Source organism: Euprymna scolopes, chromosome 7 (assembly GCF_053919585.1).
Source record: "Euprymna scolopes isolate OS-2025 chromosome 7, ASM5391958v1, whole genome shotgun sequence".
Classification (NCBI taxonomy): Eukaryota; Metazoa; Mollusca; class Cephalopoda; order Sepiida; family Sepiolidae; genus Euprymna; species Euprymna scolopes.
This window is the reverse complement of record NC_136488.1, coordinates 144,888,680-144,909,379: the sequence shown is the minus strand read 5'-3', so window position 1 is coordinate 144,909,379 and position 20,700 is coordinate 144,888,680. Positions and strand designations below refer to the sequence as shown.

Here is a 20,700-nt window from a genome sequence, read left to right as displayed (position 1 = left end):
GAATTTAAAGACCTTTCCAAACAATTTTCGAAATTGTTAAATATTTGAAAGATTTTGGGCTTGACCAATTTCTGAATAGGTAAATAATGTTATTTAGAGGATTCGTTTTTCTCTTTTTTTTTTTTTCTTTTTATTCCCTTCAATTTGAACGAGAAATGTTCTTATAATGCACAGAGCTTAAAGGTTAAGCGTGCATTGGGTTTTAATACATTTATTTCAGGATGAAATATTGCTCTCCCTCCCTGCCTCTTCTCCTGCTTTGCCACCCCTTCTCTTGCTTTGCCCCCTCCCCCGTCTCTCGCTTTGCCCCCTCCCCCGTCTCTCGCTTTGCCCCCTCCCCCGTCTCTCGCTTTGCCCCCTCCCCCGTCTCTCGCTTTGCCCCCTCCCCCGTCTCTCGCTTTGCCCCCTCCCCCGTCTCTCGCTTTGCCCCCTCCCCCGTCTCTCGCTTTGCCCCCTCCCCCGTCTCTCGCTTTGCCCCCTCCCCCGTCTCTCGCTTCGCCCCCTCCCCCGTCTCTCGCTTCGCCCCCTCCCCCGTCTCTCGCTTTGCCCCCTCCCCCGTCTCTCGCTTTGCCCCCTCCCCCGTCTCTCGCTTTGCCCCCTCCCCCGTCTCTCGCTTTGCCCCCTCCCCCGTCTCTCGCTTCGCCCCCTGTCTCGCTTTGCCCCCCACCCTACCCCGTTGTCTCGCTTTGTCCCAACCCCCTTGTCTCGCTTTGTCCCAACCCCCTTGTCTCGCTTTGCCCCCGTTGTCTCGCTTTGCCCCCCCCCCCCCCGTTGTCTCGCTTTGTCCTACCCCCTTCTCTTGCTTTGCCCCTTTCTCTTTCAAATCGTCATCTTTTAGTAAATATCTCTGTACCCTCTCATTTTACTTCACGATTTCCTTTTTATCGAACAAACTTTTGTCAAGAATGCTATGCTAGAGTTTTCTATCATAAACCTGCTTTTTTTTAATTTGTGATGATAAACACTATTGAAAGTAATACTTCAGTTCTGTATTGGATAAAAATCTTTATTGCATGTATCTTTCATATTTATGTATTTTCAAAATATTATTATTCGTCATGTAAATTCTTTTCAAAATATTCTGTTAATATAACATTTTGATGTAAACCCTGTTTCCAAAGCAAACTCGCCTCTCAATTTTCAATCTACTATTTTACATTCTTATATGAAATATACGTGCATCCCTTTGTCAGAAAATCATTGGTAATAACTTTGAACGTTAATTTTATCTACTAAAGTTCTGGGTCTATTTTCTCTGTTATGAATACAGCATTTTATTTTTTATTGTAAAATCCATATCTTCGTGAATGGACGGTTTCCTGCATGGGCTTGCCAACAATTGGGAACAAACGAGAGAATCGATAATTCTGCTTGCATATTGTCCTTCATTTCTATTTATTTCCTCCTTGATGTGACTAAACTGCTCGACCAACAAACTGTTATACAATCACAACCACTGCTGCTGCTATTTGTATATGTTTGTTGATACACCGCTCTTTTCTATCTTTTTTTTTTTTTTTTTTTTTTTTTTTTTTTTTTAACTTTCATATTTTATCCTGTCAAACCAACTGCTTCTCAGCTGGTTGTTACATTGTGAATGTTCTTCTTCGGTTAGCAGTACCAACGTTTTACACAATCTCCTTCCTCTGTTTCTTCAGTTAGACAAACTATGGAGTAAATTGCAGAGAAATAGGACAGGTTTTGAGAAACCAATATGAATGAATGGTTGACCTGGCTCGATTATTGATGCGTCAAATACTGGCGTACAAATATTTACTCAGTACCTTAATCACTCCCCCATACAAAGTTTTATTATCATTCCACAACCAATATATATATATATATATATATATTTATATATATATATATATATATATATTAGTCTTATTTATTGTATTCCGAATTTTACTGGGTTTATATAATTGAAAAAAACTTTGGAAGGATGAGATGTAGGTAAAATATTTTTCCATGTTTTTCCATATAAGGAAAATGGACAAATGTTTTTTATTCAATACGTCCGACGAAAGGCTGTTCTTGTGAAAATTTTCAAACGACATAATGTTTGAATTTGTCCAAATAGTCTTGAAACAGTTGTAACTAACGATGAAATACGCTATTTGTTGCTATCAATATATTATATATATATATATATATATATATATATATATATATATATATACATTCACTCAGTTTTATTTTATTAGTTATTTCCTCTGAAGAGAAAGCCTAATTTTTGAAACTCAATTGAATAAGAAAATCTTTTTTTTAATATCCCTTGTCTAAACTTTTGATGAATTAATCTATAATGTATTTTTTATTTTTATTTATCTTTTCAATTAACTAATGTTAATCATCTATCTATAACATCGAACATTCTTTTGTCATGATAGTATCTTATATAAAATATATATGAATTGAAGAATATATATATATACTAGTCTGTGTGCCCGGCGTTGCCTGGGTGTTTGGAGGTGTAAAAAAAAAAAAAAAAAAAAGGTGGCACTAGGCAGGCAGGCTCGAACCCGTGACGCAAAGGTGGAAAAGGAAGTGAAAGAAAATCTGACGTGTTACCCCGACTCTATGACACGACCGGAAGTGTAAAGTATTCAAATTAAACATAGTTAATCAAAAAGATGACTTCTAGAAATGGCATTGCTTTTAAACCTCCAACAAAGGTCGTTTTTAATGTGGGGGGAAAAGCAGTTCCCACGAAAAAGGGGGCACTCTGGCATATCCAAATAAATAGTAATTGCCTCAGTGTGAAGGGTTTCCCCTACATTGACCAAGGACCAATTACAGAACAGATACTACCTGGGCAAAGTCCGGAAGTTGGCGCTTTATTTATACGAAAAAGACAAACAAACACTCAAAACAAGGGAATTTTTTTAAACTCTATCCAAAAAAGAGAGTGCCAGGGAGCTGCCTTTGCTACGGATTCAGTTTCACTTATATATGAAAAAGCCAAACAAACGTGCGGAGACCAGGAAATACCACGAAAATAGCGTGTAAAAGTCACTCAAATAAAAGATAGATGTGACTGCTTTTTGTAAATCAGATATTATAATCTACAGAGTATATAAAAAGTTCTAAAAATTAGTGAGCCCCGCCCCCTCCCCGAGCGCCCCCTCCAAAAGCCTTTGCCGGACATACACAAAAAATGCACACACTAACACACACTTTCGCTTTCATATTATAGATGAGAAATGTTTGATGCCTTTGTTCAGTCTCAAGAGACAATGGAGGTCTCTGGAAAGGTAGCTGTGCATTTAATTGTAAGGCAAAGGTTGCACAATCTCTAACCACATCTCTTCTGCATTGGCAATGTTTTGGTTCATTTGCAAAGAGAGGCCCAAGACTGACTAGAAGCCATTACGTTGTTTGGTTGTATTAGTTTGAGTTCTGATTCAGACATCTTTGTAAAAAAAAAAAAAATAGTATTTAGAATGAATTTAATGAGTCTGTTTGAAGTTAAAGAAATGGTCATGGTGCAATACATGAGTGAATAGTGCATCTCGGTAATTGTCAGTTTTTATCTCTTTTATATTCATCAAGCCTCTTAAGTATGTGCTGAATCTTACTAGTATATGTATATACTAGCAGATCAGCCCGGCTTTGCTCAGGCCCTATGTACTGTTCATAACTTTATGTGCATATATATATATATATATATATATATATGCACATAAAGTTATGAACATATATATATAATTAAAAAGTTTTACTCATGTCCAGGTAACCTATATCTAAAATTTCAAGTATTTAGATCCAAACTTGACAGAGGAGTTTGGTAGAATTTTCAAAGTTCAAACTGTTGAACTTTTTGACCGGCCCCTTGACAGCGAAATTTCTGGGCGAAAACCGATTAAAAAGATTTTCCCAAATCTCAATACCCCTTATGTCAAATCTCGAGTCTGTAGACTGAAAATTGGCAGAGTAATTTGGTAGGGAAATATACAAACATACATACAGAGACAGATAATTTCACTTTTATATATTATTTATGGATTTTTAAGTTAATATTGTTTCGTACAAACGTTGCTGATGACAATTTGGTAATGACTTATTATGGGCTTACTTGATTCTGTTTTATAAGGTTTTGTCAGTTTTTGTGTTTCTGTTTTGCTTTGGAAAGAAATTTTTTTTCAGGACTTCAAAATGCTTTTCACAAATATTTCAGATGTTAACTGAAATATTGTATTTAACAATGAAACAAATATTTTCTTTGGAAAAAAAAAAAAAAAAAAAAAAAAATTTCAAATATCTTAGTTTAAGATTTATGTTCTTAAAGAATAAACTTTATTAGTGAGTGGTTACTCCAATCAAATTATCTCTATGCGTGTGTTTGAAGAAATTGGTGATTAACTCTTTCTAATCAACACCTCTTTATTTTAGCTGGCCATAGTGAACAGTTTTCTAAAGGAACTACTAGCACAAAAGACGAATGCCAATAGAACACCGACCCAAGAGTGATTCTAACTATCGTAGAGTTAGCAAAAAAAAGTAAAATAAACTGTAGAATGCTTTTCTTTTAAGAATTCTCGGCTTCAACTAAATCCAAAATAAATAAATGTATTTTTCTGTTTAGTCCGGGTTATTTGCATAATTGTTTCTGTAATTCAACGATCTTTCACTGTTACTTGTTACCAGATGTTCATGTTGCTCTCCATCCCCCTTTCTCTCTCTCCCTCCCCCTTTCTCTCTCTCCCTCCCCCTTTCTCTCTCTCCCTCCCCCTTTCTCTCTCTCCCTCCCCCTTTCTCTCTCTCCCTCCCCCTTTCTCGCTCTCCCTCCCCCTTTCTCGCTCTCCCTCCCCCTTTCTCTCTCTCCCTCCCCCTTTCTCTCTCTCCCTCCCCCTTTCTCGCTCTCCCTCCCCCTTTCTCTCTCTCCCTCCCCCTTTCTCTCTCTCCCTCCCCCTTTCTCTCTCTCCCTCCCCCTTTCTCTCTCTCCCTCCCCCTTTCTCTCTCTCCCTCCCCCTTTCTCTCTCTCCCTCCCCCTTTCTCTCTCTCCCTCCCCCTTTCTCTCTCTCCCTCCCCCTTTCTCTCTCTCCCTCCCCCTTTCTCTCTCTCCCTCCCCCTTTCTCTCTCTCCCTCCCCCTTTCTCTCTCTCCCTCCCCCTTTCTCTCTCTCCCTCCCCCTTTCTCTCTCTCCCTCCCCCTTTCTCTCTCTCCCTCCCCCTTTCTCTCTCCCCTCCCTAATCTCTCTCCCCTCCCTAATCTCTCCCTCCCCCTCCCGCACCGTCACTCCCTCTCTCTCTTTCCCTCCCTCTCTCTCATATGCAGCATATCAGACAGTTTCACTTTGAATAACTGGAATTTGAAAGTCAATTCTGCCTTTTCTGCTCCTCTGTATGTTCGTGTATCAATCATCATAAATACTTGAGAATGGAAATTGTGATAAATACACACTTTTATCATTCAAAGAATATATCTACATGAAATTACAATAGTTAGCATTGTTCAGTTTGTCTACTTCATCGACTTTGAATGACTCTATTCAGGTTAGCTTGACATTTCCAACCCATATCATGTTGCCGCCTTATTTTAGCTGCAGTCACGTTTACATAAAATCTATTCTTTTACCTGTCCATCAGGTGAGTTGAGCATTGAGATTCGTCCATTAGAATTACTTAAGAAAAATCAGTTTAAATAAATTTTGTGATACAATTTTAATTTTTTTAACATTTGTTTTACTGAGAAGAGTTTCTCTGGTGAGATTCCTTGACAGATTTTAATTTTCAAAGTATTTTACACCTTTCTCCATTTTGACTCGATTTCGGCTCATTCAAAAAATTGATCCCGAGTTAAAAGTGGTTGTATCACTATAACTTGCTTTAGTTTATCTCCATCGTGAAAAAGGAAATCCTTTAAAAATATTTTCCTTGGCTTCTTAATCTTAAACAGATATTTTTTTTATTGTTCAGTGATCTCTGAAGCGCCATTGATACATTCAAAATGGACATTCTCTGTTAATATTTTGAATCCTTTAATTGTTTGATGCGTGTGTACGTTTTTTTTTTGTTTTTTTTTTTCTCAACTGCTTCTGATACTGCAAATTAAACTTGTAATTCAAGGCTATTTGATCAGGTCACTTGAGGGATTTGGTTATACAAAATCGGTTACGAACCAGGAACTTTTTTGGTCTACATAAACGACAAACCTGAATAACAGATGTGAGGATCAAAAACAAGAGGATCACTGCAACATGAAATGGGGATCATTATAGAGAATTGCCAATGCATCAACATGAAATAAGACAAAATATAGAATATTACTGGTGAATGAACATATTGAATGATTGCCATCAGTGATTTTTAGCTCATGAAACAACTCTTCTGCATAGCACACAACAGAAACTTGTTATAACTGGGTGGCAGGTTAGTCGCTAAGTAATTGACTTAATAGATGAATTGTGGTAAAAATAATGAATCATTTGCATAAGTGGACGCAGCTCATTTCATTGTCCTGAATGTTTGTCTATTTTATTCATTGGGCAGCAAAACTAACGTTGTTCAAGTTATCAGTCTAAAAACTGTTTTAAGAATGTTTAACGTCTGTTGATGTTCAGTTATCTCCTCTTAGATCAGTAGATATGTTAATACCTGTTTGGCAACCAGACAGAGACGATGAAAAGAGATCAAATTAGTGTTCACTTTCGAGCATTAGAAATCCATTTCTTCTGTTTTTGGTCTGCGAAGTAGAAATTCTTTGAGACTGAGGCGATTTTTTTTTTTTTCTCTGTAGAGCTATAATTTTCCCAACATTAAAAACCAACCTTACATCTAACTGTAACCTCGAGGGGAGGAAAGTAAATATGGTCACTTAAGCTGTGTGTGTGGCGTTTGGTTAGTAGTCATTCAAATCCAAGGAATTGGACATTAGAAGCAAAACAAGTACAGCAGAACTCCGGAATACGGTGGCTCTATTTTATGTTTTTTCAGGTTACGATGTGGAATACTGTTTTTCCAGACGCTGATTATGGTATTTGCTCCACCTTATGAGGTTATTTATAACGTTATTTGATTATATACATGTGCATACTGTACTGTATTTTGTTACTAATTTTTATTACCATATCCCGAGGTTTTACTGTAGTGAAATTTCAACTAACTCGCAGAACAGACGAAATACACCCGTTTATATTGAGTCAAAAAGGTCAGTGATTGGTCAGTGGAATGAACCATTTACATAACTGGATGTAGCTCACTTTGTTGTCCTAGATCTTTAGCTGCAGCCACTTGTTTTGGATAGCTATACTCCCTCCTCCATTGAAGACACAGCATACAAGCTGGTGTTGCTTAGACTGGCAGGGAACTGATGTCACCGGGACAGATAGCAATTCATTGTTCATATCTGCTTCAATACACTTTTTAGTCTCTATTGATAATTCTATTTCTTTCATATTACTCGTTCATTAAAGCGGAAAAAAAAAATGGCAAACTAATTTAATTTTAATTTATGATGACAGAAAATGTTATTGTGACATGTGTAAAAAAAAAAAAAAAAATGGTTAATCCTTTAAAATTTGCTTTTATTTTGCTGGAGTGTAAAGGCCATAAATACAAAAAAAAAAAAAGAAATAGGACATCAGTTTTTTGCAATTAACATATAATTAAACTGATATTACGTTTCTGAATTTTTTCAATGAGGCTGGTGCTACCAGATCAGGCTGTCTATTGGCTTCCTGAGATGAAATGCACCTACATTAAATTTCTGTTTTTGTTTTCTATTCTCTTTTGTAAAACTTAATTATGTTCTACAAAAACAACAGCCTCTTTCCCCTCCCTTATTATTTTTCCTTCTCTACTTCCCAACCCAGTCGGTGGGGCATTAGAATACACCGACTGTCCCCCTGCAGAGAGTAAAAGCTTCTTAAAGGGGCCACCTGTTGGCCGTGAGTGGCGACCCCTAATGACTCTGAAAAAGATCTTGGTGGCTGAGCAACTGATCTAGGGAAATTAAAGATATCAGTTGCAACACTCCACTTTGGCTTCGTACAAGGCTAGATTAGCGGTCGGAGGGGCCCGATCTGATCAATCGGCTAGTTACGTCAAGCCTTAACACATCTTCTACTTTTCTATCAATTTCCTCTAAACCTTAACAAATACAGTTCTACCCTATACCACTATAAACTATATATATTTTTCCCCCTCTTTTCCATGTGTTAGAAGGCGGTGGCTAGGGTCAAATGTGCCAAATGATTAAAGTTATGACATGGCTGTATAGTGCCGGAAGTTACCACAAATGACTTGGATTATGGGTGCTCATGGTTCCCATTTGGGACATGTATACTGTTTATGTAGCCTTGGCATGACAAGGCGAATGGGTTTCCCCCCTTAACATGCCCCAATATTGGACTCCAAGGTGGGTGAGGAGCATAAACAATGAATTTAAAATATATATATATATATATATATGACAAGTTATAAAAACTCCAAGTGCCAACACGTCGACTCGCATAGTTTAGATAATAAACTAAATCAAACATCCTCAAAATTTATTGTATTGGAATCCACCGAAGAAACCAAAATAACTGACTTATCACCGTTTATTATACATAAAATTATATTGGCTTATATTACCCCCAAAAATGTAAAAACTTTAAAAAATAAAACCTCACTGGTGGAAGTGGAAAGAGAAAAACATGCCACTTTTCTCCTAGGAATGAAAACTTTCCACAACATAAATATCAAAACTTATCCACACAAGAATCTGAATACATCCAAAGGTGTAGTAAAATCGAAAGACCTCTCAATGTGCACTACTGAAGAGATAACAAAAGAACTTAAAAACCAAGGAGTAATAAACGTTAAAAGAATTATAATAAAAAAAGAGAATCAGACTATACATACGAACACTTACATTATGCAGTTCGATAGACCCACTATCCCAAAAGAAATCAAAATTGAGTTCAGCATTGAAAAAGTTGAACCCTTTATACCAAACCCACTTCGGTGCTTTAAATGCCAGAAGTTTGGGCACCATGAGGATGCATGTAGGAGACGAGCAGTGTGCGGCAGATGTGGCCAGAGAGATCCAGACTACACTGTCAATGACTGCAATCTTGATTGCAAATGTGCAAATTGTGGAGAAACCCACCCTGCTTATGCTAGAGCATGCAGAATCTGGAAGAAAGAAAAGGAAGTAGTGTCAATAAAACATCTCCTTCCTCGAAGCCAGGAAAAGACGTACTCTCAAGTCACCTCAAGTTGTATATCATCCAACATCACTAACCAAGACTCCAAATACGAAATACTAATAAACGAATTGTTACAATTGGGACCAAACGACTGGCTCAAATTTATAAATGAAATCAAACCAAACATATCATCCAAAATTAATCATTCCATTAAATCATCAACTAATGTTACCAATAAAACAAATTCTCAACCAAAATCAGAACATCCAAGAAAACAAAGTCGATCAAAAGAAAGACTACAAAAATCACCAATATGTCATGCAGATGCTGAAAAAGACGAAACTAAGGAAAAACAAAATCAGTTAAAAGAAAGACCACGCAAGTCACCAATATGTCTTCCCCGTGATGAAAAAAACACACTTGAAAAACAAACAAAAGATACATCTACCAAAAAACAAAATAATATAAAGAAATTACCACAAACAGAAGCCACTACTACTACTACAAATAGATTTACGAAATTAGAAGACATGGAAACTGAAGTTACTCCTCAAACCAAAAAAAAATCGTCATGAATTACAAGATAATCCAATGGAATTGCCGTGGATTGAAGGCAAATTACAATGAAATTTTATTGTTGCAAACCAAATTTAATCCTTTGATTATTTGTCTCCAAGAAACCTTCCTTAAGAATGAGGACAATTTGAATATAAAACACTATCAACAATATAACTACATTCATAATACAGGACTTAATAATACTGTAACCCTTTTCCCCCTCCCATTGCAAAACCCAATCATATTCTGCAAAGCAGAAAACAAAAATGACAAAATCCACTATAAAACAACTAAACCAAAAGCTAAGACTAACGATTAAAAATACAAGGAGCTTGAAGAATAAATATCTCGTATAAAATAACTGGATACAACATCGAATACTATTCCCAAAATAACTGGATTCGGCATTAAATAACCCACAAAGGGTTGATATGCTGTTAAACAAAAACGACAAAAAAAATTACGTTTCTGAATTTTTTCAATGAAGATTAGTTTTTTGTATGATTTGGATTCATTGGACTACTCTTTTCCTCCTTGATTGTCATTTTCACAACGTTTCGGTCGATATAACTTTCAACCTTCTTCAGGGGTATCTTGTTAACTTGGGGAATCTTTCTGTCGAACTCAGTAACATATATATATATTATCTCTTCCCTTATATATATAATAAAATGACTGCAGAAATTCTCCTCTAGACCAAAGTATCATAGGTTTGCAACATCAGATGCTACAGACAAATATATTTAGGTTAATAGCCACTATCTTATGTAGCTTTCGAACACCATTTTATACACATTCAGTTGTGATATTAAAATGCCACATTGCATCCTACAAGCAACACCGTTACAATTGCAACATCTTTAGAGGAAGAAGTCCCTATTTTTCTCTCTACATATTTAGTCCTGTCACTACTCCCTGTTGTCACTGGAACAAATTCTATACTTTCCACAGATTCTGTGCTTTCACCGCTAATAACTACATAGACCTAACATAATCTTCAGTTTCCTATTCATAAATAACAGCTCCCTCGCTAAACTCCATCCATTCTGATTGGCAGAGCTCTGATAATTCTCATATTCCGGAATCCAATTCTATGCTTCATAAATAAACAGTTACTAAAATTACAATATGGCGTCATTAAGAGACATATTACTTTACACAGGGTCAAGTTCATTTCATGCTTAGGTCATTACTGTCTTGTGTGTGTGTGTTGCGTTTCACAATTCGCTGGGCATTTGCTATAAACATTAAAAAGTCTCAAAATATTGTATATCTTTAAGTATTGAGAACAAAAGATATGCATCGATAATGGTTCTTATTATAGCCTGTGCATGTGTTAAAACAATTGCAAAAAAAAAAGGTCATCACCAGGACCTGTTTACCTGGAAGACACTGTTGTCTATTGAACAAGTATATTGAATCCCAATTTTAATCATATACTTAAAAAAAAAAAAAAAAAAAAAAAAAAAACTTAGAAGTAGGAATCAAATCTAAAGAACGACAATAGACTCATATATTTCTTTAAGACAAACTGTATTTGTGGCTGATCGTGAGAAACTGCGGAATTGATTATTGAAAAGGTCAGCTATCTATCTTTGTAGATTATAAAGAAGTGATTGCATTTTTGTTCTCTACATGAACTGCAACTATTTATTGTTTGATCCATCAATACGTTCTTGAGTGTTTTTTGATTTACACAAAGCTGAAGAAAACCAAATCAAATGTAGCTTTGAAATAATGACCATTTTTCTGCTGCCTTGTTAACTCTTTCACCTTTATATCTATTATTGAGTTTTCTTTATTTTTTGTGTTGCAGAAAAGGCGGCGTCGAAGAATAGATGCAAGTATGATAGGTCAACCAACGAATTTCCAACACACGGGTCACATAGGATCTGGCGACGTAGGAAACAGATCACATGTAAGTTTTGGTTGGCCTTCATTTTTTTACTGCCTTTTAACAAGGCATTCCTCTTCCTCTTTTCCATTTTAATCTTTTATTTCTATAATTATGAAATTTAATTGTAAATCCCTTTATAATTTTTTTATTTTTATTTTTTTTTAGCCTCATTCTAACTTTTCTCCAATTTTATTTTAACAATCGCCAACAAGTTGGGTCAAGCTAACAATTTAATTTTGTCTTTAGGCGTAATTTTTACATAAAAAGTTACTCAAAATACTTTTGAATAATAAAACTTCTAAATTTCTTCAGAAGCAACCTGAAAAATACGTTTTTTACTTAGATTTTTTAAATGGCATCATGTTATTACATTTCAGAATATATTTTGTTTCGCATGATTATTTGAGTTAATTTATTTTGTATTTTGAAACATACATTTTGATTGCTTTTAGTTCAAGGGTGTCTTTATTATTATTTTTTTTTTTTGGTCAAATAGTTGCATACAAAAATATTATTTCTACATTTTTTTAATGATTTTATCCATTTGCAGTTGGTTACTTTTTTTTTCATTTTTTAAATTAAACAATAAAAAGTGATCACTGTTCAATGAGTTTCTAAAGAAAAAATAAGTGTAATCTGTTTGTATATATTTTTGTTGCATGTTTTTTTTGTTTTTTGAAGATATGGTTTAATGGTTTGTTAATTTGCAATTCTAAATATGGCTAATTTTTTAAACTTCATTCTAAGAACTTATATGGATAATATTCTAGGTTAAAATTGCACAAATATTTAGACATGTTTAACGTCATAAAACTAGAATTTATCTATTTTGGCGTCAATAAATGGAGTTTTCAGATAAAAAACAATGATTTCCACTGTTTTTTTTTTTTGTCAATTCTAATAAATTACAATGGTAGCTTCCAAATTATGCAGTTGAAATTACCTGAATATTACTGAATTATTTAAAAGAAAAAGATTTTAATCGCGTTAGCAGGTGAAAAATTGTGGCCATCTTGTTTTTATAAAATAAATTGAATCGAAAAATTACCTCCCTTTTGAACTCCCCTTGTCATAAGCAAATGCGATCGTTTTCTTCAAATTCTATTTTCTATTTTTTTTTTTTTTTAATAAATAACTTTCTATCTTATCAATTTTCATAATTTTTGGATATAATCATCTTAAAAATATGAGGGATACGTAGATACCATTGCTTTCATGTGAAATTCAGTATTACGATTTCCGAAATTTCGTTTTGATAGTGTAGAAGCGCCTCCATTTTTTATTAAAAAATACTTATTTTCCAGCTCAGCCTTATTTTATTCATTGTATTCACATCACATTGGAGATAGTCGTATACTTTTGTTAATTGTTGACCTATGTTTTTTTTTTTTTTTGTTTTTTTTTTTACACAGTGATCACCACTTATCAAGGCCCGGAAGCCACTCAGGGATAAGGGTTATTGCAAGTACAGTACGTTAGTGTGGAGATTTGATGAAGTGTTTACTAAAGGGGGCGGTTCATTAGGAATTTGTTAATGTTGGACTTGAAGACATCCAAGTTGTAGTCAGGTGGGAAGCAGGCAGACGGAACAGTTCCACAGGCGTGCAGTTCTAAGAAAGAAGCTTTGTTCATGGAATCCACGTTTTGATTTAGGCACAGATAAAGAGTGGGGGAAATTTTTCACAGTGGATTCAGCTAGACGGGTGTTTTTCGTGAAAGATTGGCGAGGGGGGGCCAGAGATTGGAGTTCAGACGAGCACCTGCCATGGAAATAACGATAAAACAAGGATAGGCTCGCAACGTCTCTTCTGTGGGAGAGAGGTTGCAGGGTAGAGAAAAGGGCATCCCCCACTAAGCCACAAAGTCTATTTTGTACTCTGTCAAGGCAGGATAGGCTGTTTTTAGCAGCTCCTGCCCAGATATGGCAACAGTATTCCATCCTTGGACATACCTGGCTTTTATATAGATAGAGAATTGCATCAGTAGTGAGATATCTTCTGGAGCAGTAGAAGGATCCCACCATCTTTCCAGCGACATTTGCAACAGACTTTATGTACGTGTTCCATTTCAGATCAGGAGTAAAGGACAAACCCAGAAGTTTGTCAAAACATGGGGCTTCTCCTAGACGAGAGCCATCCATTTCAATTGATGCCAGATGGGGATCAGAGCGTTGATGATGTAAAGATAGGAGTTTGGTTTTAGATGCACTAAAGGTAACCAGCCACGACTTCCCCCACTGAACCACGCACTCGAGATCAGAGGAGAGAGAATCAGAGAGAACTTTGTCATTTACAGCCTTTGATGTGTTGCCGTAGATGGTCGTGTCATCAGCATAGATGTCAATGAATGATTTAAGTATGTGTTTAGGGAGGTCATTGATGTAGATCAGGAAGAGAGTTGCGCCCAGGATTGACCCTTGAGGGACTCCAGCATTAATACTGCAGGCCTCTGATTTTTGTCCATCGACCACTACTCTTATGAGCCTATCAGAGAGAAATGATTTAATGATTGAGAAAACATTTCCAGTTATACCGTAGCTGGAAATCTTGTGAAGTAGGCCCTTATGCCATACCTTGTTGAAGGCCTTTGATATGTCAAGAGCAATTGCCCTAGAAAGGAAGCCTTTGTCAAGAGATTCACTAATCCTGTGAGATATAACCGTTAGCACATCTGCGGTAGATCTTGCAGAGCGGAAACCATATTGTGTGTCACTAAGAAGATTGTTTCTGCTGAGGTGGTTGACTATTTCTCTATTTAATATGGATTCCAACAACTTACTCATAACACACAGGCGGCTTATTGGTCTGTACTGAGAGGGAGATGACTTATCACCTGAATTCTTAAATACAGGGCATACTGATGAGGTTTTCCAGGGAGTCGGAAAGCACTTCTCCTTAAGGCAGCGCTTAAATAGTTTCGTAAGTATGGGAGCAAGTTCTGGTTGAAGCTTTTGTAACACTATAATTGGGATGCCATCAGGGCCAGTTGCTTTACTGGAATCAAGGTTCTTGATTAGCTTGGCGACCTCATGCACAGATATTTGTATGTTACCTAGCGTGTTCTGTGTTATAGGAGGAAATATGGGGAGTTGATGGCCTTTGTCGCATAGGGTAGAATTTGCTGCAAAGTTCTTTGCAAATAGTTTGGCCTTGTCTGATGCTGATGAGATGACCTCTGGTCCATTGATAATGGTTGGGATAGAATGCACACTTTTTTTCAGGATCCTATTTGTTATTTGCCAAAACTGGTGGGAACCAAGCCGCTGATCAGCTACTTTGGATTTAACAGACTGAGCATATAGCTCTCTTGCATTTTTTATTACTCTTTTACAGTGGTTGCTGGCAGTCCTGAAAGCAGCTTTAGTCTCAGTGCATCTATTACGTTGGTAGTTATGGAAAAAGTGATTTCTGTGCGCAATAGCAGCAGCACATTCTGGGGAGAACCACGGCTGGCTGTTAGGTTTTTGTTGGAATTTTTTAGATCGTATGAATTGATATATGCCTACAATTAATTATTGGAACATTATTGGAACATTTTATCGCAAAAATCTAAAGTAAAAATTTCTGTATATAAACACCAGAATTAGTTTAATTTTTTAAAAATTAAAAAAAAAAAAAAAAATGAATTTCAAAACAATTTGTTTAAACCAACCAAGACAAATCTGTTTTGATTGAGAAATTATGCTCCACTTCGATTTAAGATAAAAACGATAAAAAAAAAAAAAAAAAAAAAATCTGCCAAAAGAAAATGTCTATATAAAAAATGTTGCCAGTGTTTAAAGAGCAGTGGTCAGAGTATATATTTGTGTAGGAGAATATTAACTCCTACTTCCTAGATATCACTAAACTAATATAGATCCATACTATGCTTTTGATAAAACTTTTTCAGAATACTTGAAAAAAAAAAAAAAAAAAAACTACAAATGTGGTTCTGTTTGCTCTTATTAAGCATGGCGAACAGAATAAAATCTTGATGTTGGAGCTAAGCTAAGTGTTTACAGATCCACAATAGGGCATTATTTTATATATTAAATCTCTGACAAATACCTCTATTTGTATACAAAAGCCATTTTGTCTGTCTGTACACGTGCGAGTTCACTATGGACACCAAAACAGTTGGATCAGTTTATGAAATTTCACACAAATATACTTTGTGCCTGGGAGTGTTCTTAAATAGGTTTTGTCTGGAAATATTTTCGATAAATATAGAAAATATACAATTGAAAAAAATCCAATTGAAGCAGGAACAGTTCGATTTTGACCAAAGTTAAAACTTTTATACAGCCTAACATCGAAAGGGCATTTGAGAAGTTTTATCACCACACAAGCAGATGTGCCCGGTGTATAAAATCAACGGCAGGTTTTTTTTTATATGACAGGGGTGTGTTCGAAATGAATGTTATTAGAATAGAATCGAACCATGATACTTGGCATCTACATCTTAAACTTTAATTAAAGCCATTCTTTCCAAATAATTTAATAAAATCAACAGTAGGTTCTCTACAGTGCAATGTAGATTAGTGCAATCATTGCAGGGAGGCATGTGAGCTTCTTTCCAGTGCACTACGGTGGGTTTCTGAATAGAGCAGGCAATCAGTCGATTGGATTGAAAAAAATTGGGCAGCGTCGGGTCTCCCTGCTCATATAACAATGTATAGAAAATTAGCAGCATACAACTAACTGCCTCCTTAAACCGTTCTTTTTTCGCATAGTTAATCTAACCCTACCCCAACCTGTCTAGCAAAATATACAACAGGATAGCACAACACTTTTATGTACACCCACACCTTTTAGACACTCGTCTGCAGGTATAGATGAGCGAATGGGTGTATAAGAAAAGATATATTAATGTGTGACTTCCTAAACTCAACTTTTATGCATAACCGACCACAAAATATTTGTATCAATCATACTACCTTTTGCTCGTACACACTTATTCACCTATCTGTTTTTCAAAAGATATATAACTGCACAATAGCCCTCTTCATTCCACACATTTCTTGTATTTATTTATTTATTTATTTATTTTTTTTTTTTTTTGCTCATTCTCAATATTAATAGCCTTTTGGCTGATGGCAACACAAGGTGGATAATTTCGCCTACAAGGAAAATTTGCAATGTCGAATTAGAAACTGAAATGATACTTAACAACTATTGTATGAAATTCTTATAATTATATACATATATATATTCAAATAAATATTTTTTTTTTATACCTACAGACACTAGTGTTCCATGCTTACGCAACCGTCAGTGTAGGAAGTGAGAATTACTGTTAGTCAGGAGATTCGAACTTGTTCACAAATTCATCCTTGACTTTGTAGGATGGTATCTTATCTCAAGGCCATCGACAATTAACATTAGAAATGAAGTAAATCAAGAGCCTATAAATGCCATGTCAGCACATATATATATATATATATATATATATATATATATATATATGGATTAAAATGGAGGTGGAAGGACCTGAATACTCAACGTTTCGCCTGATTTATGCGGACTTTTTCAAGAGGGATGGTCACTGACGAGAGGATTGGAGGATTTGGGGCTATATGCGGGGGAGGGGCGGGGAGAGCAGCGTGTTTTCCTTATATAAATTAGATGCCTATATACATTTTATGATTTGAGAAAATAATAAATTAGAGTAAACTAGCGTAATGGATTACGTCTAAAAATGAAAAGTAAATAAATTGATAAAATGAAACAAGAAAATTAATTGGGTTAAAATATCGTAGAGATTTAAAAGATGGCGTCTGGAAATCTAACCGTGATAGATTAAGTAAATAAAATGAAACGAGATTACGAAGAGAGTTTTTAAAAATTGGAGACAATTGAATTGGGATAAAATAGCGTAGTAACTTGAAAGATGATGTCTAAAAATAAGAATAAAAAGTGATAAAATGGCGTCTAAAAATACAGTGATAAAATAAGTAAATAAGTAAAATAAAAATTATAAATGAAGTGAAATTACGAATAGATTTATTTTTTAAATATATATATATATATATATATAATTTCAAGTTTAACCTGTGTCTAAATTGTTCTCTTTAATAATTATTTTCGACAGATAGGGAGCAACATGGAAAAACCCTTTCTTTGTTTAATTATATTGTTGGAATTGGAGATTATAGCCGACTCGATTAAACGTCGTGTGGATCTATTATGTGTATGTTTAAGGAAAGTTACTTCGTTAAAATTAAAATGGTGGTCGTTCTCCATGATGTGACAAAATATGGCGTTGAGTGTATTGTTGTTTTTCATATCTCTTTTGTGTTCATATATTATTTTATTTAAATTACGTTGAGATTCTCCTACGTATATTCTTCCACAATCAAGGCAGGGTATGGAATATATTCCGGCTTTGATGTTAGTGTTGGTATTAGTCATAATTTTACGTGTTAGATCCCTAATTGTTAAAGAGTTTAGTTTTGTTATTTGAATGCCCGTCTTATTTAGGTTCTTATAGATTGTGTCGTTGTTTTTTATTAGTTGGTAATGTTAATTGTCTGTCTTTTGGAAATTTTCTCGGTTATGGTAAATTTTTAGTGCTTTGTTTTGTATTTGTCATAAAATGTTGAGCGTATTGTAAGTTCATAAATGTACGTTCGATATATTCAAATTCTTCATTGATGTATTCTTCACTGCATATTCTAAGTAAAAAAAAAATGAATTTAATGAGATTATTGACAAATGCTCAATAAAAAGAGCAAGATATATTTTTATTAAATTTTAGGTAAATAAATTAGATGGTTACAACAATAACAAAGCTACTGTTTCGGTCAAACAATGACCTTCATCAGAAAACCTAAACTTCCGATTTCATAGAGACATGCTCTTAAAACCATATCTATATGAAATCGGAAGTTTAGGTTAGCCGAGGAAGGTCATCATGTGACCGAAATAGTGGCTTTATTATCCTAACCGTGTTATTTGTTTACCTAAAATTAAAATAAAAAAATATATATTAGAGATTATTTACTTCTTCACACATTTCAAACCTTACAATCTTTTAACAAAATAAATTCTGATAATGTTTGTTCAAATTTGTTTCAATGTTGATGCAATTCATTTATGACCGTATATGGTATTCTTGTTTTATTAATGAATTTAAAACGTGTGCTTATTTTCAATCTTTTGACATCTTTAAGCCAGTTCATTTATTGTGTTCAATAATTTATCTTTTTCCCCCTGAATCTTATTTGTTGCTAATTAACATCAAGGCAAAGGTTATATTTTATCATTCTTATTTTAGTTATCTTCTTTTTTTTCCGAATATATTTTGATAATTTTGAACTTCCATTTTTGAAGTTAATGTAATAATGATTGTATGAATGTTTGAACTCTGATTGAACTTATATATATATATATATATATATATATTTATTATTCACCCTGTTCCCTCTGCTTCACTTTTTGTTATCAAGTAAGATCTATGACTTACTTGTAGTGTCATTAAATACTTTTGCAAGCAAAATCCGATCCCGCATTTTACTAAATCCTACCCTCTGATGAGAAGGAAAGTATTTCTTCGAAGCTCTGCGGATTAAGGACTATCCACTTATTTAGTGTTTCCTTTTTAAAATTAAATGTTTTTAACTCTTTTTCAAAGCGTTTTTAACATGTTTTATTAACTACTTGTTCTTATATATATATATATATATATATATATATATATATATATATATATATATATATAAATTATTTAAGCTTTAAGATTTTTTCTTGCTTTTGGTTTTTGTATTTCGATTCTTTAGGTGACTCTTCTGATTTTAAATTTTATTAGCACAATGTTTCGGTCGATGTAAACTCCAACCTTCTAGAGGTGTATCTTTAACTCTGGAATCTTAAAGAAAGGGTTCTGTTTGAAATTCCGTGAAGATGGGAACCTTAACGAAATTTCAAACAGAACCCTTTATTTAATTCACGGAGATAACATGCTCTCATTCCGTCAGCGATGACTGGGTAGAAGTTCTAAGTAATTTGCAGTTGTATTTTGAGTGTCGCCCACACTGAAGATTCCACCTCTAGAAGAGTGTAACTTAGTAAATTTTACCAAGTACTTTATCCACTATGCCATAAGTTTGACAGAAAAATTCACAAGTTCAACAACATATATCTGAAGAAGTTCGGAGATTAGGCCAACCAGAACGTTGTGAAAATAACATTCAAGATAAGAACAATAGTCCAAAGAATCCGAATTATACAAATAATGTTCATCTCAAAAATTTAGAAATATGATTTACATTTTGTTTTGCATATATCTTTCATGACATAATCCATTATTAGCATTTTAGAATTATATTTTGGTCTCTTTTCATCCATAATATAGATTTTCTTTGATTTGTATATTTATTGCATGTTGATTTGTCGTATCCGTTTCTTTACTGAATATATCATTTAGATGCTTAAGAAGCTTATCTAAGTATAAATTCTTGGCTGAAAATCATCCATACCGTTTCTAGATAAACTAAAATAGATAAATAATGAAAAAGACTGTACGTTTCTGAATTTTTGAAATGAGATTGGTTATTCGTATTATTTGGATTCATCAGACTGCTGTTCTCATCTTGAGTGTCATTTTCACAACGTTTCTGTCGATGTAACCTCCGACCTTCTTCAGGTGTATCTTTCAAACTCTGGAATTTGGACAGAATTTCAAACAAAACCCTTTACTTATTTCACAGGAGTAGCATTCCCTCAGCCATCGCTGGATAGAGATCCTAAGTAATTTGCAATTGTATTAAAATAAAAATTGCGGATTAAGACCTCCAGTAAATTTCTTGCTTATAAAAATTGCTTACATATAACTTAAGAAACATTAATGAAATATTAGGTAAATAGTGATTTATTTTTCTTAATTTATTATTATTTATTATTATTACTACTTATGTGAAACAAGTTGGGCAGTTTAGAAATATCCACCCCACTTTTTTTTAATAGAGAAACCTGGTCACATCTTTGAAAATATTATTTTGTAAATTTAATTTCAAAATTTAGAAAATAAAGCATTTGCAACTTTACTATAGTGTGTCTTCAAAAGAATGCATTTCAGAGAAAAACATTACGTACTTACGTGTTATGCCGAAATTAGTATAAATTCCAAAAATTATG

At 34.4% G+C, this 20,700-nt stretch overlaps 1 protein-coding gene across 5 annotated transcripts in view; it reads left to right on the top strand.

Moving 5' to 3' along the window:
- Positions 1 to 20,700, top strand: part of LOC145280026 (CDC42 small effector protein 2-like) — a 260,837-nt gene that overhangs the window by 204,509 nt on the left and 35,628 nt on the right. For all 5 annotated transcript variants that reach the window (XM_080131681.1, XM_080131686.1, XM_080131682.1 and 2 more), the window contains exon 3: positions 11,507 to 11,608. In XM_080131681.1, coding sequence (XP_079987807.1) covers positions 11,507 to 11,608 — 102 coding nt within the window. The remainder of the gene's footprint in view (positions 1 to 11,506; positions 11,609 to 20,700) is intronic.